This window comes from Mya arenaria, chromosome 8 (assembly GCF_026914265.1).
Source record: "Mya arenaria isolate MELC-2E11 chromosome 8, ASM2691426v1".
NCBI classification, from domain to species: domain Eukaryota; kingdom Metazoa; phylum Mollusca; class Bivalvia; order Myida; family Myidae; genus Mya; species Mya arenaria.
In genome coordinates, this window is record NC_069129.1 from 27,916,888 (window position 1) to 27,934,004 (window position 17,117).

General features: G+C 34.7%; 4 protein-coding genes across 5 annotated transcripts in view; 2 read left to right on the forward strand and 2 right to left on the reverse strand.

Moving 5' to 3' along the window:
- The window catches only part of LOC128242091 (rotatin-like), a 69,783-nt gene extending 67,191 nt beyond the window's left edge, over nt 1–2,592 (forward strand). For both annotated transcript variants that reach the window (XM_052959134.1, XM_052959135.1), the window contains 2 exons: nt 400–503; nt 778–2,592. In XM_052959134.1, coding sequence (XP_052815094.1) covers nt 400–503; nt 778–915 — 242 coding nt within the window. In that variant the 3' untranslated portion in view covers nt 916–2,592. The remainder of the gene's footprint in view (nt 1–399; nt 504–777) is intronic.
- A 2,110-nt stretch (nt 2,593–4,702) lies between these two features.
- On the reverse strand, nt 4,703–7,114 carry LOC128244101 (toll-like receptor 13). Its single transcript, XM_052962116.1, has one exon. It carries the CDS (start codon nt 7,112–7,114, stop codon nt 4,703–4,705), a length of 2,412 nt encoding a protein of 803 aa, XP_052818076.1.
- Nucleotides 7,115–10,325: 3,211 nt separating this feature from the next.
- On the forward strand, nt 10,326–11,117 carry LOC128244102 (heavy metal-binding protein HIP-like). The gene is made up of 2 exons (XM_052962117.1): nt 10,326–10,485; nt 10,630–11,117. Exons 1-2 carry the CDS (start codon nt 10,326–10,328, stop codon nt 11,034–11,036), a joined length of 567 nt encoding a protein of 188 aa, XP_052818077.1. The 3' UTR covers nt 11,037–11,117.
- A 2,046-nt stretch (nt 11,118–13,163) lies between these two features.
- LOC128244904 (heavy metal-binding protein HIP-like) lies at nt 13,164–14,586 on the reverse strand. Its single transcript, XM_052963025.1, has 2 exons — nt 14,416–14,586; nt 13,164–13,739 (listed from the first exon to the last, which is right to left on the reverse strand). Exons 1-2 carry the CDS (start codon nt 14,573–14,575, stop codon nt 13,333–13,335), a joined length of 567 nt encoding a protein of 188 aa, XP_052818985.1. The 5' UTR covers nt 14,576–14,586; the 3' UTR covers nt 13,164–13,332.
- Between the last annotated feature and the right edge of the window lie 2,531 nt (nt 14,587–17,117).

Here is a 17,117-nt window from a genome sequence, read left to right on the forward strand (position 1 = left end):
ATATGTAAAAAGTAGAATTGTTGTGATTGTGTTTGTGGTTCATCTAGAAACACATGTGTATGGCCACTTATGCAATAAGAAAGGGCATGAACACATATATATTTAACTGTAAAACAGTCATCGAAAGAAAATAATATGTCACCCCCATTTAAAACAATTATTTAAATGAAAATCTAGCAATAAATGTATATTGGCCTAATGAAAACTATCTTGAAAAGACAAAAATAAGAATGGAAGTATACACTTAAAAAAAATCTGAACATATATCATAAAATTCCTATAAATTGTTATCATCATTCCATTAATTTTGATTATTTTATTATAATACTCCATTTTATCATCCTATTTATAGACCATTTTATCCATCCATTATAAAACATTGCATCATTCTATTTATAGACCAGCTGTTGCCACGGCTACTGGTGTGTGTGGGGTCGGACCGAGAAAAGGTCACCGCAGGGGCAGCATCTGCTTTGTGGGCTCTTATCTACAACAACCAAAAGGTTAGTTTATACTTATTTCATTAAGTTCAATAGTGATGGGTCTGTTTTTTCTTAATTACCCACTTAAATAAATTTTAATGGAAATTGTTGTTATTTTCGTCAGATGCTTTCCAAATGATAAAATATGAATCCATTAGCAGAGACATGTGCGTCAACACCCAATTTATTTCAAGTATACAAAATCACATGGACAAGAAGTTCAAAAGAATAAGATCATTGTATAATATGGTTTGGATTTAATTATCTCATTTGTTTAAACTTGATTCTATTTCAGGCAAAAGTTGTGATGAAGAATGCAAATGTTGCTGCCAAACTTCAGGACATAATGTCTGATATGGATGCAACAGATTCAAAACTTCAGGAATCATGTTTAGCAGATTTACAAGCTGTTATTGCAACTGTCTGTGAATAGGGAAATGTATTTTGAAATAGGGAGTTTGCCTATTTTTTGGAAAGGGAGTTTTTTGTTGACTATTTATTAATAGAGAGTTTTGTTTGTGAACAGTGGGTTGGTTTATTTCATAATAAAGAGGGTTTTTTTTATTCTGATATTCTTTACTGAAACTGAAAACAGAACTTTTGTTTATGAATATTTAAATCTTGATTTGAATATAGTAAAGTGAGCTTTGCTTAAGAGTAGGGAGTTTCGTGTTTGAATTAAATGTTTGTATGTAGTTTGTGATTGTAAGTGTAAGGCTTTAGGCATAGAATCACCTGAGACATTATACCACAAAACTGACTCTGTCAGTAATAAATAGTACAAGAGAAAACACTTCTTTACTAAGTAAACAATGCAATTTAATCTACATTTACAAGTAAAATGAACTGGTAACAGGGGTTATAAAGCTTGGGTGGTCAATTTCATTCACTCTGTTGGACAGTTATTAATAACAGGTAATCCGATTAGCTACATCGCTCTTTGGTCCAATTAAGACCAATATTGAATACCAGCTCTACTGGTATAAAACATCTTCAGTCATGTCCTAACCTAAGTCATTTCCCTGAGTTTAGAATCAGAGGTCATATGATAAATATAATAACTTTATTATATTTGGAACACTTTATTTTCATTGATTGTTATTTAATTTACATAATTTTGTGTTAAAAACACTTTTTTTTTAAATATAAGTTTGAAAATTGTAGGAATTCGACTTAAGTCAAGAAATGACCTAAGAAGTTTTATGAATATGACCCCAAGATTAATCCTGAAATCAGAATTGAAAGATTTCAACTTAAGATTATTGTACAGTTGTAAAGATTGTTTTGCTTGGACATTTGCATCGATAAAAGGAAGAAAATACCTTAGCATCAATAATATATATATTTTTATTTTTTTCCAAAGTCAAACATATATACATGTATATATGTGTGACTTTGAAAAAAAAAATCAAAAGGGATCTTAGCCCTTATATACTGAATTGGGCAAGAATCACTGTACTGGACAGATCCTTGGCTAACTTTCAGGATTGATAATCATGAACTGTTAAAACCCATGGGATAAGATAAACAAATTAAATTTTTCCTACATTGAAAAAAATAGTATATTGTTTGTATTTAAAGGTGAAATGATAATATCGTTTTTGTTTTTATTTGTGTTTGCTAGATTTTTAATATATATAGTGACTATTTAAAGACATGAATTATTTCTATTGAATTGTAGAGAATATAAAAAGGAAATAAGTAAGTTTCTAGTAGAACTTGTTTAGTTCTGTAATACTTAGATAAATAAATTAATACATATATAAATAAAACATAAACTTATTACATGTAAAATTAGTTCCACATATACATGAAAGTACATCGAAACAAAAGTTTTAGTAAGGTCATTTTTCTAAATACATGCATCGACTATTTGTCTATAAAAATGTCTTATAATTGAGAGAAAATAAAATGTCAGCATGATTTTTTTTTGCCGAAAACAGTTGTGTAAAAGTACAATGAAATTATTACAAGCATTCTTTTTTGACTCACTTTTTAATATTATAATTATGTCTACAAGCTTTGATCTGATATCATTCTGTGCTTGACATTCCGTCCAATATTAGTTGTGAACTTTTTGTATATGTTATACAATAAACATAAAAAATGATTTGTGTGTTAAGTTTGTTCAAATTGCTGACATTTATGACAGGTAACATTTTTTGCTTTTATTCCAGTGATAAAATAGTTCGTTATGTTTGATAATGACAGAAGATTGTATTTTAAGTATATTTTAATTATCTTCTTTATGTAAATGTAATTATGATTTGTCTTACAAACATTGTATAAAATATTAACTTTCTGAAGCATTTAAGTACGCAAATATCTTATCATGTGATTGGTCCTTGTCTATTATCTTCACCAGAAGGTCACGCAAGAAACATTACAGGTGTTTTTATAAAGTTTTAAGTTTAAACATGTAGTTTACAAGGATTGTAAAGAAAGTTATGATAACTCGTACAAAGTCACTCTTGTTGTCATGATTTTGCACAAAAGTGTGTTTTTGTGTAGTGGGGGGAACCAGAGTGCCTGTTGAAGACCCACTTACCCGGGACTGGTGACCACTTGACAAACTCGCATGAGCCGAGACCAGGAATCAAACCCAGTTCGCATTGGTGAGGAGCGAGTGCACTAACCAGCACCCTAACCAAATAACATGTATAATCATGTGAGTGATGTCTGACAAGAGCATTTTCAAAGATTTTCATCATGTGAAAAATAGCATGTAGTAGTGATTTGGGTCATATCTTATCATTTTTTTGCTTTTTTAAATTGTAAATTAGTTTTTTTAATGTTTTTTAAGCAAATTAAGTTTGGCAAGTTCACTCTTGCTATTTGCCAGTCTACACAGAGATGTGTTGACTCGTGTCAAAATCACTAAATAACACTTAATAAACAATGAAAAATAACTAAAGCAATGTTCTGAAAGTGTTCAGAAGTCGATAATTAAATTGCCAAAGTAACTCGAGAGTTAAGCACTATTACCATAAAAATAATACATGTACATGTATGTTTATTTCTTGTGCAGACAGACATTTAAGTCATGAATTAACTTGTTTAAAGTATAAAAGGTCATGGGGCAAATGCACATTCCCACCACGTAATACATAGACGTTTTATTTTGAATACAGGTTCAATAAACCACATGAGAGAAAAACAAGATACACGAATAAACATTTACAAATGGAATAGCAAGTGGAGCATGTAAGGATTGTTTAATTTTTACGAGTTTTTACATTTAACGAAGGATATGATTAGAGACAACGTAATATCTTAAGGTGCAAGTCGACATTATATACGGAGAAGGTGTTCATATACCTATAAATACATACAGTGCCAACATAGTGCAACATAGAAATCTGAGAAAAGTAAACGTTTTACACATTATACATAACACATTTCAAAGACAAAAATATCAACTTTCAATCCATACAAATCAATGAATAAATTTATCAATGCATAAAAAAAAATGTAACGCAAAATTATATAACAACAAACTGACAAATCAATACAATAATATGATTAGATACTAAAAACGTAACTCATTGACTGCACAAGATAGAAATCTAATATTTTTCATGTAAAAGGGCCATAACTCTAGTATTACTAAAGTGATTCATCTCACAATCGAAAATGGCCGAGACTCTATGTACATAAACACATACTACAAGTTTCACTGTGCATTTTTACATGGCCTTGCATTGCTTGGTAAATGGATGGTGAGTTAATGTGGATCCCATTTGCACCAACGATAAATAACAGCCATACAAACTTTGTTCAAACTTTAAGGCCGATCGACATTTAAAGGGTTATATCATTATATATAAAATGTGAAGAAGGATACAGTTTATTGCCAACAATTGAAACAAATGAAAGTGAGAATAAAACAGCTATCTCTAGCGGATTCGGGGAGAGAAATGAATATAAAGCCCCCCCCCCCATTTCCACATTTAAACCATACATTTTTCAGTCCTTGGGATGGGACAAACCTTGTTGCACCCAATAAGAGTTGCGCCCTATTTAACGCCAAATCATGGATCCGACCCTACTTATATGATTGTGACTATCGTAATAATATTTACATTCACAAATATATGCCTCTGAAGTGGACACCAGATTCAGTTGTGTAGATCAATGCCCACCGAATTCACAAACAGTCCGTTTAGACACTCTGAAACTGTTAAAAAGTTAATATAATAATGACCCAATTTCCAGAATAATTACTCGCTACACTCCGGCATTATTGTGGAATGATCAAGCATGCTTTCTTGACTAAATGATACTTTCCATCGCGTGTTCTTCGTTGGCATTGGCGTAACGTTCGATTGATTCCAATAGGTGATTCCTTGCTGCAAACATTGGACAGTGCGTGTTTCTTTGTTTAACATAGCAAGATTGTTGGTCTTCATCTCTTTCACAACTGTGTAGATAACGCCTTTCCTGGATTTTCTCCTTGCTTGTTGTATTTTCTTTACCGACCCGATCTTTTTAACTATATTATCAAGAACTTCATTTGCATTGTTATTACAGAAGCTCACAACATGTCCTACTCGCATCACAGCCTTAATTTGCCTATGTTTTACATCGGATGCGGATACGTGGTCATAGTTAACGATTATAAGGTTTTTCATGTTATCTGATTTATACTGGTTCCAAGCAAACTTCCATTCATTTTCAGTCCATCGTCTTTCTTTTGGCTCGTCTAAGTCTTCAAAGTCATCTTCCACAGCATTTTCATTTATGTAACTATCAGAAAGAATAAGCAAGAAATTCCTGCATTTTGCAAACACTTCAGCTACATCATTATCCCTCGGCGCTCCATAGTTCGCATCAACGTAAGCTCTATAAACTCTGAACCCCTCTTGTTTAAGTCTTGGGACGAGTTCTTTACCAACCCATTTCCGTAGTTTTTCATCGTCTACGTTAAATGTTATTCCTACGTCATATTCAAAACACTTTTCTTTGCCCGGGTATTTACGGTTCATCCGTAGCCAAGCGACGAGAAGTTCGTACCGAAAAATGTAAACGAAAACACCAATCACCAACAGTGCAGGAGTAAGACAGGCTACTACAATCAATACAAGTTTAAACATACTTTTGTCTAATTCGCATTCAGCAACGTCAGGAGTAAAGGCAGTTGCCGGAATTGATTGCTTCAAATTAGGCATATAACACATGAATGTCGCAAGGTCTGTTTTACTGGGACAGTCCTTAGTTTTAATCCAATTCTGTATCCAGATGTTGTCACAAGTACAGTCGATCGCCAGATGCGAAAGCTTGGTCTCGCATAAATTCCTGTACTGGAGATTTCTAGGCAGAACACGTAAGTACCTATTGCTAGATATATCTAAAGAAGTGTTCTGGAGTCGCTTTGTTGTTTCTTCATCGATTTCAGAAAGAGTGTTTCCGGAAACATCTAAATATGACAGTTCGGTAAGATATGATGCTCTGATGTCTTTAATGTGGTTGTTTGATAGATTGAGATGAATGTATTTGGAAAATGTCGATTCTGGCATACCTATGGGCATCTGATTCAAGCGCGAATTTGAGCAATCAACATAGACTGTGTCGTTTTCTGGTACATCAAGACAGGTACACCCCTTAGGACACCCATCTTCTATCCTAAGTTCACACACGAGGTCAAACGGATCAAGCTCAAAAACCAGAACGTCTTTAAGCTCGGGCGGTGAAGTGCATTTGATAGCAAAATAATCTCTCCAGAGGGCCTTTAGACTGTTTATTGCCAGGCTGTGATATGGTTGCATGTGACAGTCACAGTGTAGAGGTGCTCCACGTAGATCAAATCCAAAATGCAGAAGTTTTCCAAATAAGTTTAGGTCTTTGAGTTTCAGAAGAGACTGCAGATCTGGAAATGTGAATATGTGGTTTTCTTGAAGATTGATAAATCCTGGACCATAGTTGAGACCTGTGTCGAGTGTGATACCGAGGTTGTTTGTCAGACTTTCTATTTCATTACTTTTTAAATCTACCTCGCAGAGTGGATGCAAGGAAACCAAATTGCTCACATCTGCGACTGTTAGTTTGTTGTCTGACAGATTAACACGTAGTAGGAATACATTTTCAGTGAATAACGTTTTCGGGTCAATGGTTTGAATATTATTCAAAGATATATCAAGATTTCTTAAGCGACTGAGGTTACTAAATGACATATTGCCAAGATGAGATATCCGATTGTCGCGTAGATTTAGAGTGTCCAGGTTTGCTAAACAGCTAATGTCGGGAACAATTTTTATTTTGTTGCTTCCGAAATTGATCCTGTAGATGTTGTTATTAAACTTTTCAAAATCGGCAACCATTCTGTGTTCTGCAAACTGTTCCAAGTATTCCTTATCCGTATCCCATCCACAGACATTGCTTGGAAAGTCAGTCATATCGCCGTTGGTAGATTCTATCATATATAAAGCAGACTCGTTAAATAAAGACTCGACTATTACAACATTTCTTCCCAAAACGCTTGTATACTCTAACGCTAGGCTGATTTCATGGCCGTCCAACAAGGTACAGGAGAGGCAAACACAACATTTATTGTGTTCATCGCTGAAATACTCAGATGATAGGCCAAGTTGTTGGTCACACGAAGAGTCACATAAAAGGTCGTCACGATTCGGCATCCAATATGGTTTCCATGGTGATGTGCTTCCCGATGGACAGTCTGCTAAGCCCAGTGGGGAAATGGCTTGCAGGACAATAATGGTTAATATCCCGGGCCATATCGCCTCACCTATAGTAATCGAAAGCTATTTTAAAGAAAAAATATTATATAACAATAGGTTTGTTTCTTGTTGTTGTGCATCATCATCGATCTTTGAATTTATGTTAGAGCTTTCGTTCGATTTGTATATCTATCTGTATATCTACTGTTTGTCTGTCTGTACTTCTGTCTTTATTAAAGCATTAATATTTTGTTTTATATTTTATTGTGTGTTAATCGTCTATCTTATTAGTGAAATACCTCTTAGCATTGCCTTCATTATTCCTCCAGGGTATACCTTCAACAAATGATACGATATTTATAACTTGTTATATATGATTGCAAGATGTATTATATAGATAATTACCTTCTATTGTTGTATAATGAATGGGCAAATAATTACTCCAATGTTTTATATATAATACCCCTATAATCTAGGTCGACTTAAGCAATCGAAAGAGAGTCGTTATTTTGAAGTTTATTGAAGTGTTCATTTTGCTGCCTAATCAAAAAATTAATGACGGTGTTTTTATCGAAAAACGAAGACGGAATACCCTCAATTAGAATACAACCTACATTTTACGCCAATGGAATTGCAAAAAGGCAATCATTAAGTTGTGGACTTAATCATTAATAACTTCAACTTTTGCGCTTGTTAAAAAGTCCGCCTACTGCCAATCATCGATACACACTCCCTGTGTCAGAGCTTTCGTTGACAATGTATCAGCCAATGAGGTTGTATTCTAAATCAGTTAGATGACATGAAGTGATTTCTTAGTAATTAAGAAGGGCTCGTTCGCTATGCACACTCCGCCCATTCTTTTTTAATCATTAAAATTTCACTTCATGTCATCTAACTATTACTTAAACAAATCAGTGTTTTCAGCAAAAAAAGTAAATATGTCATCAAGAATATTTCTATAATTTAATGACTTTGCTTTTTATTCAAAGGTAGTGGTTAATATTTTTAAAAGGCCTAATGTTTGGCTTAAAATGCAATAAATACAATAAATACCATTAAGAATAAAATAGCAGTGACGATGGTATCTATTCAATGATTTGTGATGACTCTGTAAATCTCGTTTAATCACGGTGTAATACTCGTACTTGTAAACTCTATTCAGCGATTCCCTTACAAAAAATGTTTGTTCATTGTTTAGTATGCACGTATACAAATGTTGAATGTTTTATTCATAGTTATTTTACTATAATAGTTTTTAATGTTTTAGCCAAAGGGTAGATGCGTTCCGTACTATATTCAGTGCCGTGTATTTTGTGAAGTGGATCCGCTATCCGTGATACTAGTATTGTAATTGTACACGAGCGCAAAGGACGAGTTGTATGATTCCAATCACGAATGGTGTATTGTTATGTATGTGTGTGTGTGTGTGCGTGCGTGTGTGTGTGTGTGCGTGTGCGTGTGAGTGCGTGCGTGCGTGCGTGCGTGCGTATGTATGTATGAACACCTTGCGGTCAAGGATAACTCGTGAAAGTCCAAGCACTTATTTCCAACAGGGTCCTTTGTTTTTGCTGAAGGGACAGCATGCGGAAGAGTCAATAGTGGTATACAAGGAAGTCCGGGTGCGATACCCTAGCTCTTTGCGAAGAGACCTTTTGGTTCTTTAACGTGCTCGGAGTAAAGCACCGATACACGGGGGTACAACTTTCCTGTGTTAAACCAGTACTGAGTACACCACTTTTCCAATCACAACCCTTTAAATGCCGAGCGCCAGGCAAGGGAGCTACTTGTACCAACTTTTAATGTCTTTTGGTATGACGCGACCAGGGATCGAACCTACAACCTCCCGCTCACAAACATTGTTGGGAAATTCTACTATATGGGGATAAAGCTTATTATATCAATAGCTACATTCTATGTTTATAATATAAATTATCAACTTATTACAGCTTTGTTCTTTATCATTCGTACGGATATTTTTAGACAATACAAAAAGAAAGCCAATATTTTACTGTCTATTCAAAAAATATAGGCTGCGTCAAAAGCAATTTAATGACGGTGTTTTTATTTTAAAGACTGGGAGGGGACTACCCGTTATTAACCAAATCTCGGTTAAATAAAATATCATTAAGAAAAACAACACTATATTAATGAAAGTGCTTCTGTATTCAACTTCGGAGAGTGTAAGACCTTTAATTAATTTGAGGTTTTGCTTAGAGAGCAAATGTTTCTTTTATAGCATTTAGAATAAATAAGAAAGTAATAAGTTTGGTATCCATCAAAGATAGTATGATATTCCGATAACTGTATTATAGAAAGCATTCAGTATAATACTTTAGAGGGATGCGTTAAGAATATTTCTATATTTTAATGACGGTGCTGTTTATTTAAAAGACGAAGATTCCAGATTTCCAAAGACACCAACTCCGCTGTGCGTCAGCAACATTTTTTTTTATATAAACTGAAACTGCCCTATTAGCCTCTCTATAGCTTTGCCTGGAATTATCATGGTTTTGGTACACTACACGTATGTTTACATGGTAATACAATTTGAAAATATTTAAAAATTCATCTTGTTCAAACGTTGTAATTGTTTGTGTTTTTCCGTGTTTTTCCGTTGCATTTTGAGGATATGAGTAGCATCCGCTCACATATTTTACACGATTTACCCCGTTTTTTTGTTGCCCGTTTTTGAGAGAATTTTGATACCATAGTTAGTATGTAGCTCCAGTAAGTGATCCTCTACTAAGAACATTGAGGGGTCGTATACGTGTCCACATATCCCCCAGGAGGTTATGGGGTCGATCTGCACTAGGGGTACTTTATCATTACCTCTCAAAAAATCAGAATTTAAATCACTGACCCATTTCGTTTTTAGATGTTTCCAATTGCTGTTTGTAGTTATGATACCATATCATTTATTAAAAAACGGTTTAAGCGGTTCTGCTATAAATTAAGTTGAAACCTTTCTAAATAAGCCTTTTATACGCAGCAATCCTCGGTTGTACGGATTTTAAATCAAAGACTGAATTAAGGTGGTTTAAAGTACCTTGCTATCTGTATGTACACTTCTATGTTTTCTGTAAATTCCATAGTTTCTATGCTCGATGAGCATATAGTTTTTTGGTTTAAATAATTGAACAGACGATCTGTGTTAGTAGTGGTGAACAGAATGGCGTCATTTAAAAACATAATTCTGTTGGCGGGTTTATTCGTTTATGTCGTTAACGCAGAAATTAAGAAACGCTTTGTGAATGAAATTGATATTCCGACGCTTGTTCAGAGACTTGATGATCTGACGGAGAGGGTTGCAGAGAATGAGAGAAAATTAAGTAAGTATGCCTTCCTAACCGATGAATAAAAATGTACATAACATAAAATTATACATCATATATATATATTTATGTCACGTCAATTATTACTATTTTTATTAAACGAATGCTGTATGTAAGTTTTTTTTAAAAATTCCTTTTCAGGATATCATCCAGTTGCTTTTAAAGCTCATCTCTCACAAAGAATGGTCAGCCCTGCACCAAACCAGAGAATTATATTCGACGATGTTCAGCTTAACATCGGTAACGCCTACCACGGAAATCTCGGTGGATTCATTGCCCCAGTAAACGGAACATACCTGTTCTCCGTATCAATCTGTTCTGACGGCAACCACTTCATTGTTTTAGATTTAATGCGCAATTCCAATATGATTGGCAGAGTCCTTGCAGGTGACACCGTGTATAACGATTGTTCGTCGGAAACAACCATTGCGGAGCTGAAATCTGGGGACGAAGTGTACCTTCAACACCACTTGAACTTGGGCGATCTCCTTCAAGTCCAACAGCATACGCTCGATAGCTTCACCGGTGCATTATTGGCTGTCATATAATGATCATTGACATCCTTTTTACGATATCTTCAAACTTATGACAGTTACTTTCAAACTTATGATATCATTTTCTGAGATGAAATTTCCATGAAACCAATGTTTGATAATTTGTGTGAATAATGCAAAAACAGGGAATAAAATTTATTTCAATATTTGGTTTTAAAAATTATCAATCCAGATTGTTCGCAAACCAGTGAATTTGAATGAGCAGTTATATCATATAGGCTTCTTAAAACTGCAAGCAATACATTTTACAAAATCCATTTGTCCGCATTTCACCTGGTGCGGAAAGGCCGTATTTCACTTCCCTGACACGTTATAACAAGTTTTATTTCACAATGTTAAAATGACGTCAGAAAACAAAATAGTGCGTCATTGAAATATATATAATGTTTAATGTTTTAACGTTTCTTTTGTGTGAATCATACCAGTAATGTATATCATAAAATAGTATTGTGTTTTGTTACGGAAAGTGATAGCATCTCTCATGTCTCAACGTCTCTTATGTTTTATGGCAGATTAGGATTTCACTCGAGCTGCGTCTTGTGAAATACGAATCTGCAAAATTCCAAAATAAAAGGTGTTTACATCCCCTGGATCAAAACACGGTCCTACCGACCCTACTATCATTCGTCATTTATATGAATATGTGCCAGTCGTACAGAAATAACTAAAATCATTGAAGCGGTTGGCGTAGTTGTTCTTCCTCGTGTATTTTTCTTCACAATTATTTTATCAACATTATATATGATAAAGGGGTATAAGAGTCTGCAAATATCGGTTGGTCAGTATGTCTGATGGTTGGTTGGTCGGTTGATCTGTCTGTGGGTCGGTTAATCTGTCTGTGGGTCGGTTAATCTGTCTGTAGGTCGGTTGACGAACTCCTGATCACACAGTAACTTATGATCTGTTTGCAATAGGCCTATGGTCGAGTAGATGACCCCTATTTAATAACTATTGGTTAACGGTTAAGCTTACAGATGTGCGTTTTATTGAGTCAATATAAGTTTAAGCCATACGGAGCAGATGCGAAGCCTATCGGTACTTAACTTTGGAATATCGATATTTTGATTTTTGTTTTATTCGTACCATACTGTAAAGACATTTTCTTAACACATGACAACCAAATCGTTATAATCATTTTGTACTAAACATATAAATAGTCAAGCAATCCAAAATCAATTAGACATCTAGTATAAACTAGATCACATTGTTATGAAGAGTACGATGGTCAGATTTTGATATTAGAGAATGATATTTTTGTTCCGCTTGTAATATAGATCACATAAAGTGTTTGATAATAATTGTTTAAAACTTTTTTGCTGTTATAAGTGCAAAGGCATAACATTTGCAAGTAAGCCAAAGACAAACAGTTTGTTTTATTGCGTTGTGCGAAAAATCATATTTCGGCCTACTTAAGACTTTAACCATTTCAAATATAATGCTCCTGACATCTGAATTATATAATACATAAAAACAACATAACTGTTTTTCTGGTATTTTATACACGAAATAACTTTTCTTTGTTTATTTGAGTTTATCGAGGTCTGCCCGTGCCCACTGGCTCCATAATAGCTTGACCTCGCCGTGACGGCATCACAACTTAAATTGTGTTTTAATGCCATAAGTGACATGAGATAGAAGTGACAACAATTCGCAGTCAAATCCAGACATCGGAAGACTTGAAGTAACAGAGTGAGATACAAGAGATCCGGGTGCAATACATTAGCTCTTTACGAAGAGACCTCTTGGGTCTTTAACGTGCTCGGTGTAAAGATACAACTTTCCTGGGTTGAACCAGTACTGAGTACACCACTTTTCCAAGCACTACCCTTAAATGCCGAGTGCCAGGCAAGGGAGCTACTTGTACCAACTTTTAACGTCTTTCGGTATGACGCGGCCCGTGATCGAACCCACGACCTCCCGCTCCGTAGGCGGATGCCTTAACCACTAGGTCACGGAGATGGTGCACGAAATAACAGCGATGTTTGTGTCATTTAAATGATTCGACGGTTAGCACATGAATTTTCATCGCCATGCATTGACGTGCCATATTTCTTATTCCCATTAAAACGATCAAATACAAATTTAGATAAAGTTAAAGATTTTGATATGAATAATCATCAATGCTTACAGTGAACTAGATGTTTTCAAGGATAAGAACTTCATTTTGTCGATAGTTTCACAAATAATAAAATAACATAGCAAAATTAAAAAAAAGAAAAGTCGAAAGCCTGTCATATGCTGTATATCATAATTACACATCTATCTTCAACAAAATAAAAGTCATTCGTCATTAGATGACAGCCAATAGAGCTCCGGTAAAACTGTCCAGTGTATGCTGTTGAACTTGAAGAAGATCGCCAACGTCCAAGTGGTGCTGCACATATATCTCGTCCCCAGATTTCAGCTCCGCAATGGTAGTTTCCGAAGAACAGTCATCGTAGAGACTGTCGCCTGCAAGCACACGTCCAATCACATCGTTGTTTCTCATTAAATCAAGGACAATGAAATGGCCACTTGTCGAGCATATAGAAACGGAAAACAGGTATGTTCCGTTCACTGGAGCAAGGAATCCTCCCAGATTGCCGTGATAGGCGTTTCCTATGTTAAGCTGAACGTCGTCGAATATGATCCTCTGGTTTGGTGAAAGATTCTCCATACGTTGTGAGAGATGCGCTTTAAAGGCAACCGGATGGTATCCTAAAAGAGTTGAGTTTACGTATTTACAATTTTCGGTGACAGAAAAAGGCCAGAAGCCTTTCATTGTAATACAAATAAAATTAAATGACGTAGACATATTATCTAAGAAATTAAGTATTTAACATGTAGTCAGATTGTTAGTTCCTTATCATATTCTATCCATAGCATTTTAAAAAATGAAATTGAGACTGAATGTACTGTGGAAATGAAACCAATAAATAACCAAATTTGTTTTGCTGCATTATTTTTTATTAAGTTTAAAAATACAAGAAAACTTCCTCGGAATTTGTAATTTAAACAAAAGAAAAAGCAACATAATGAAGTATGTCTAAACCTCTTGAATAAGAATTAAATGTTTTAGTATTGAAGTTCATGGTTGTATAAAACATTTGGCTAGTGTACGACAAGTGATGTCAGGAAGACTTGATGTTTATCCGTACAAAGGCCAAAAGTTTTTATAGTCAGATGAACCTCGCTCTTAAAATATCCAATGTTTATTATAGTTTCACTTATTCTAAGCAATTCTCGGATAGCTCATATACAATGCTGAACAATAACCCTTCCAAGACAGTTGAACTTGACATAAATTCGGCTGGTTCAAGAGCGACAGCGTCAATGACATTATTTGTTTTAGCGAAGTCATACATGTGTATATTTTACCGCAATAGCTACTTACTTAATTTTCTCTCATTCTGTGCAACTCTATTTGTCAGATCATCAAGTCTCTGAACAAGCGTGGGAATATCAATTTCATCCACGAAGCGTTTTATTATCCCTGTGTTTGCGACAGAAATAAATAAGCACACAAGTAAACCGATTCTCACAGGAGACTTCATTTTGTGCTGCTTTATACTAACTGCTATACTATGAAGATAAACGAATGCCAGGTTCGGTTCTTATCGACTTATAATAATATATATTCGTAAAATGTTTACAACACTAAAATAAACATAGAAATTGAAGAATCTCAGCAAACATTTTATCATCGTCGGCAACCACGGTATTTATTCCGTTGCACATCATAAATACGGTCGGACAATTGACTGACAAAATGTCGTTTTAATGAATATGCATGAAGCAAGGGAGACAACTCTTCTTCCAATGCATTATCACGTAACAAATAATTACTTTCAATAACCCAAATTTTTCAGTTACCCCCAGAGGTCATTGTAGAGAGGTGGTGGACCGACTTCAAAGCTTTTGTTAGAATATTTCTTTATAAGGGAAAACATTAGCATGAGTGTATGTGCATATTAAGGTATTGCTATCTTGCGGAACCAATGAAACTGCCTCATTAATTATTCATGATTACGAGATTCCTCGAGCAGAAGCGCTGATGATACACAACGAAGCTTAGCGTAGTAGTACACCTGTGTATCCCACGATGGATTGAAACGAACGCCTTTTTTCACTTGGTGCTTACATTAATGTCATGTTTAAATTACATTTGTCCACAAACAAGAACGGCCTCAATTTCGCATTCTACGTCAGTTAAATCCGGGTCTTCAAGTGCCTCGTCATTAATGTGTTGCCAAACGTCTTGGCTACAGTTCAGATTAAGTGTCATGATAAGATGCCTGTGCTGTTCAAATGGTAAACTGTTTATCGTGGGGTGAGATGACTGTTCATCTAATTGTATTTACCAATACGCAATGTAAAGCGTTTACAACTCTAAAATACTTTGCACCATTTAACCAAGTGGCAAATGCAGAGGATATAGGCCGTTTGATAGCTTCATGAACGTGCTTTAGTTGGTATAAATCGAAGTTCACGTTGTTGTTTTATCTTTTGTGACAATATGCTTGTCTTCGATTTGTTTTATACTCGCATATGATATTTTTCTTGTTTTGCTGAGCTCAGATTCGGAATGACCAATTTTACCTTCGATTTTATGATCAAGTTCAAAGGTGCGTACGACTTTTGTAAAGAGAACAATCCAAAAGTTGTTTCTAAAAGAATCAATTAGAGATATGACTGTTTGACCTAGGATTCGTGTTAAGCTAATCCAGAGCTACTGACGATGCAAATAACTGGCCCCAATATCACGAAAATAAATCTCAATCTCAACTCATTTTCCAGTATGGCATTATTAAAAATTACTAATGTTTTGCTATGCTTAAAAGCACATGCATGATGTAGATTAACATTAATGTTCAATATTCTCAAAAATATATTTCTACAGCACAAAATGTACTTGAGGAAAACTCTAAAATAACAAATTGGACTCAAGTACAAATTTTGCTCTATTTTTTCTATATAATATTGACCTTTAATCAACATAATGAATGAGAGAATGCGATTTAAAAAAAGGGTTAAACATTTACAATTTTGTATCTTTTGATGCTGTATGTAATTTGATAAAAAGAGTTGAGACTGAGATTTGACTTGAGTATTCTTCTTGATTTTGAGGCCTGGTGATTCAGATACCAGACGTGTTTTGGCCGAAGCTTTCGGTAAGGGTTCCGATGTAACAAAAACTATTTGCTTAAGGTTGAAAGTAGTTTTATTTTCTATTTGTTTTATATCCACAAGTAATTTGTAGCGTAACCGCATCTTTGAACAATTACTGCCCTTTGATTAGCTAAAGAACTTCAGCGAACACGTTATATATTACCTTTTTGGATGTGTTGTAAACATCAAAAAAATAAATATCAGCATTAAAGTTATGGAAGCCAGAACTACCCTTTGATCTAAATTGGTCATTTGCTTAAATAAAGTTGAATGTCTGGCGGTGTTTTTCAAAGGTTCGTTTTACATTACAGACTTATTTATTCCGTATAATTATTTTAATAGCGACAAGAATAATATAAGAAATCATATGAAACATTGTTTACTAACCGGGCGTTGTTTTCATAAAAGCAGTAGTGAAAAGTCCCTAAAAGTTTCGCAAAGTGGAATTTACCCGTTTTACTCATATCAATAACGAACTCGTCCAACCGGGAAGTATATTTAAAAGCGCGTCGTCATTCTGTGTCTGACCGCCATCGAGGTAACTTCAGGCAGTAAACCGGAAGTCGTCGTTCAAAGGCTAAAAATAGGAATCTTGACCTTGTGGATGTTAAGTCTTGAACACATGCACAAGGTCGCTGCAATAATGAGCGATCAGGGATACTTTTTTATTATTTTGAAATTTCTTATGTATCCCTGTAACGCTACAACTCTCTACCATTTAACACCGGCAAAGAATATATGGTAATCTTGTGCATCGATTTTGAATAAAAATGACAAAGTTGTTCAATATATACCCGACAGTGATCTAAACTGGACTTAATTTGTCATTAGAGTCGTTATTTTTACATAAATATATTCTGGGTCACCGTTATACATGTACACAACCTGCCAGATCTGTCCTAGATTTACAGATATTGGGATACTTGA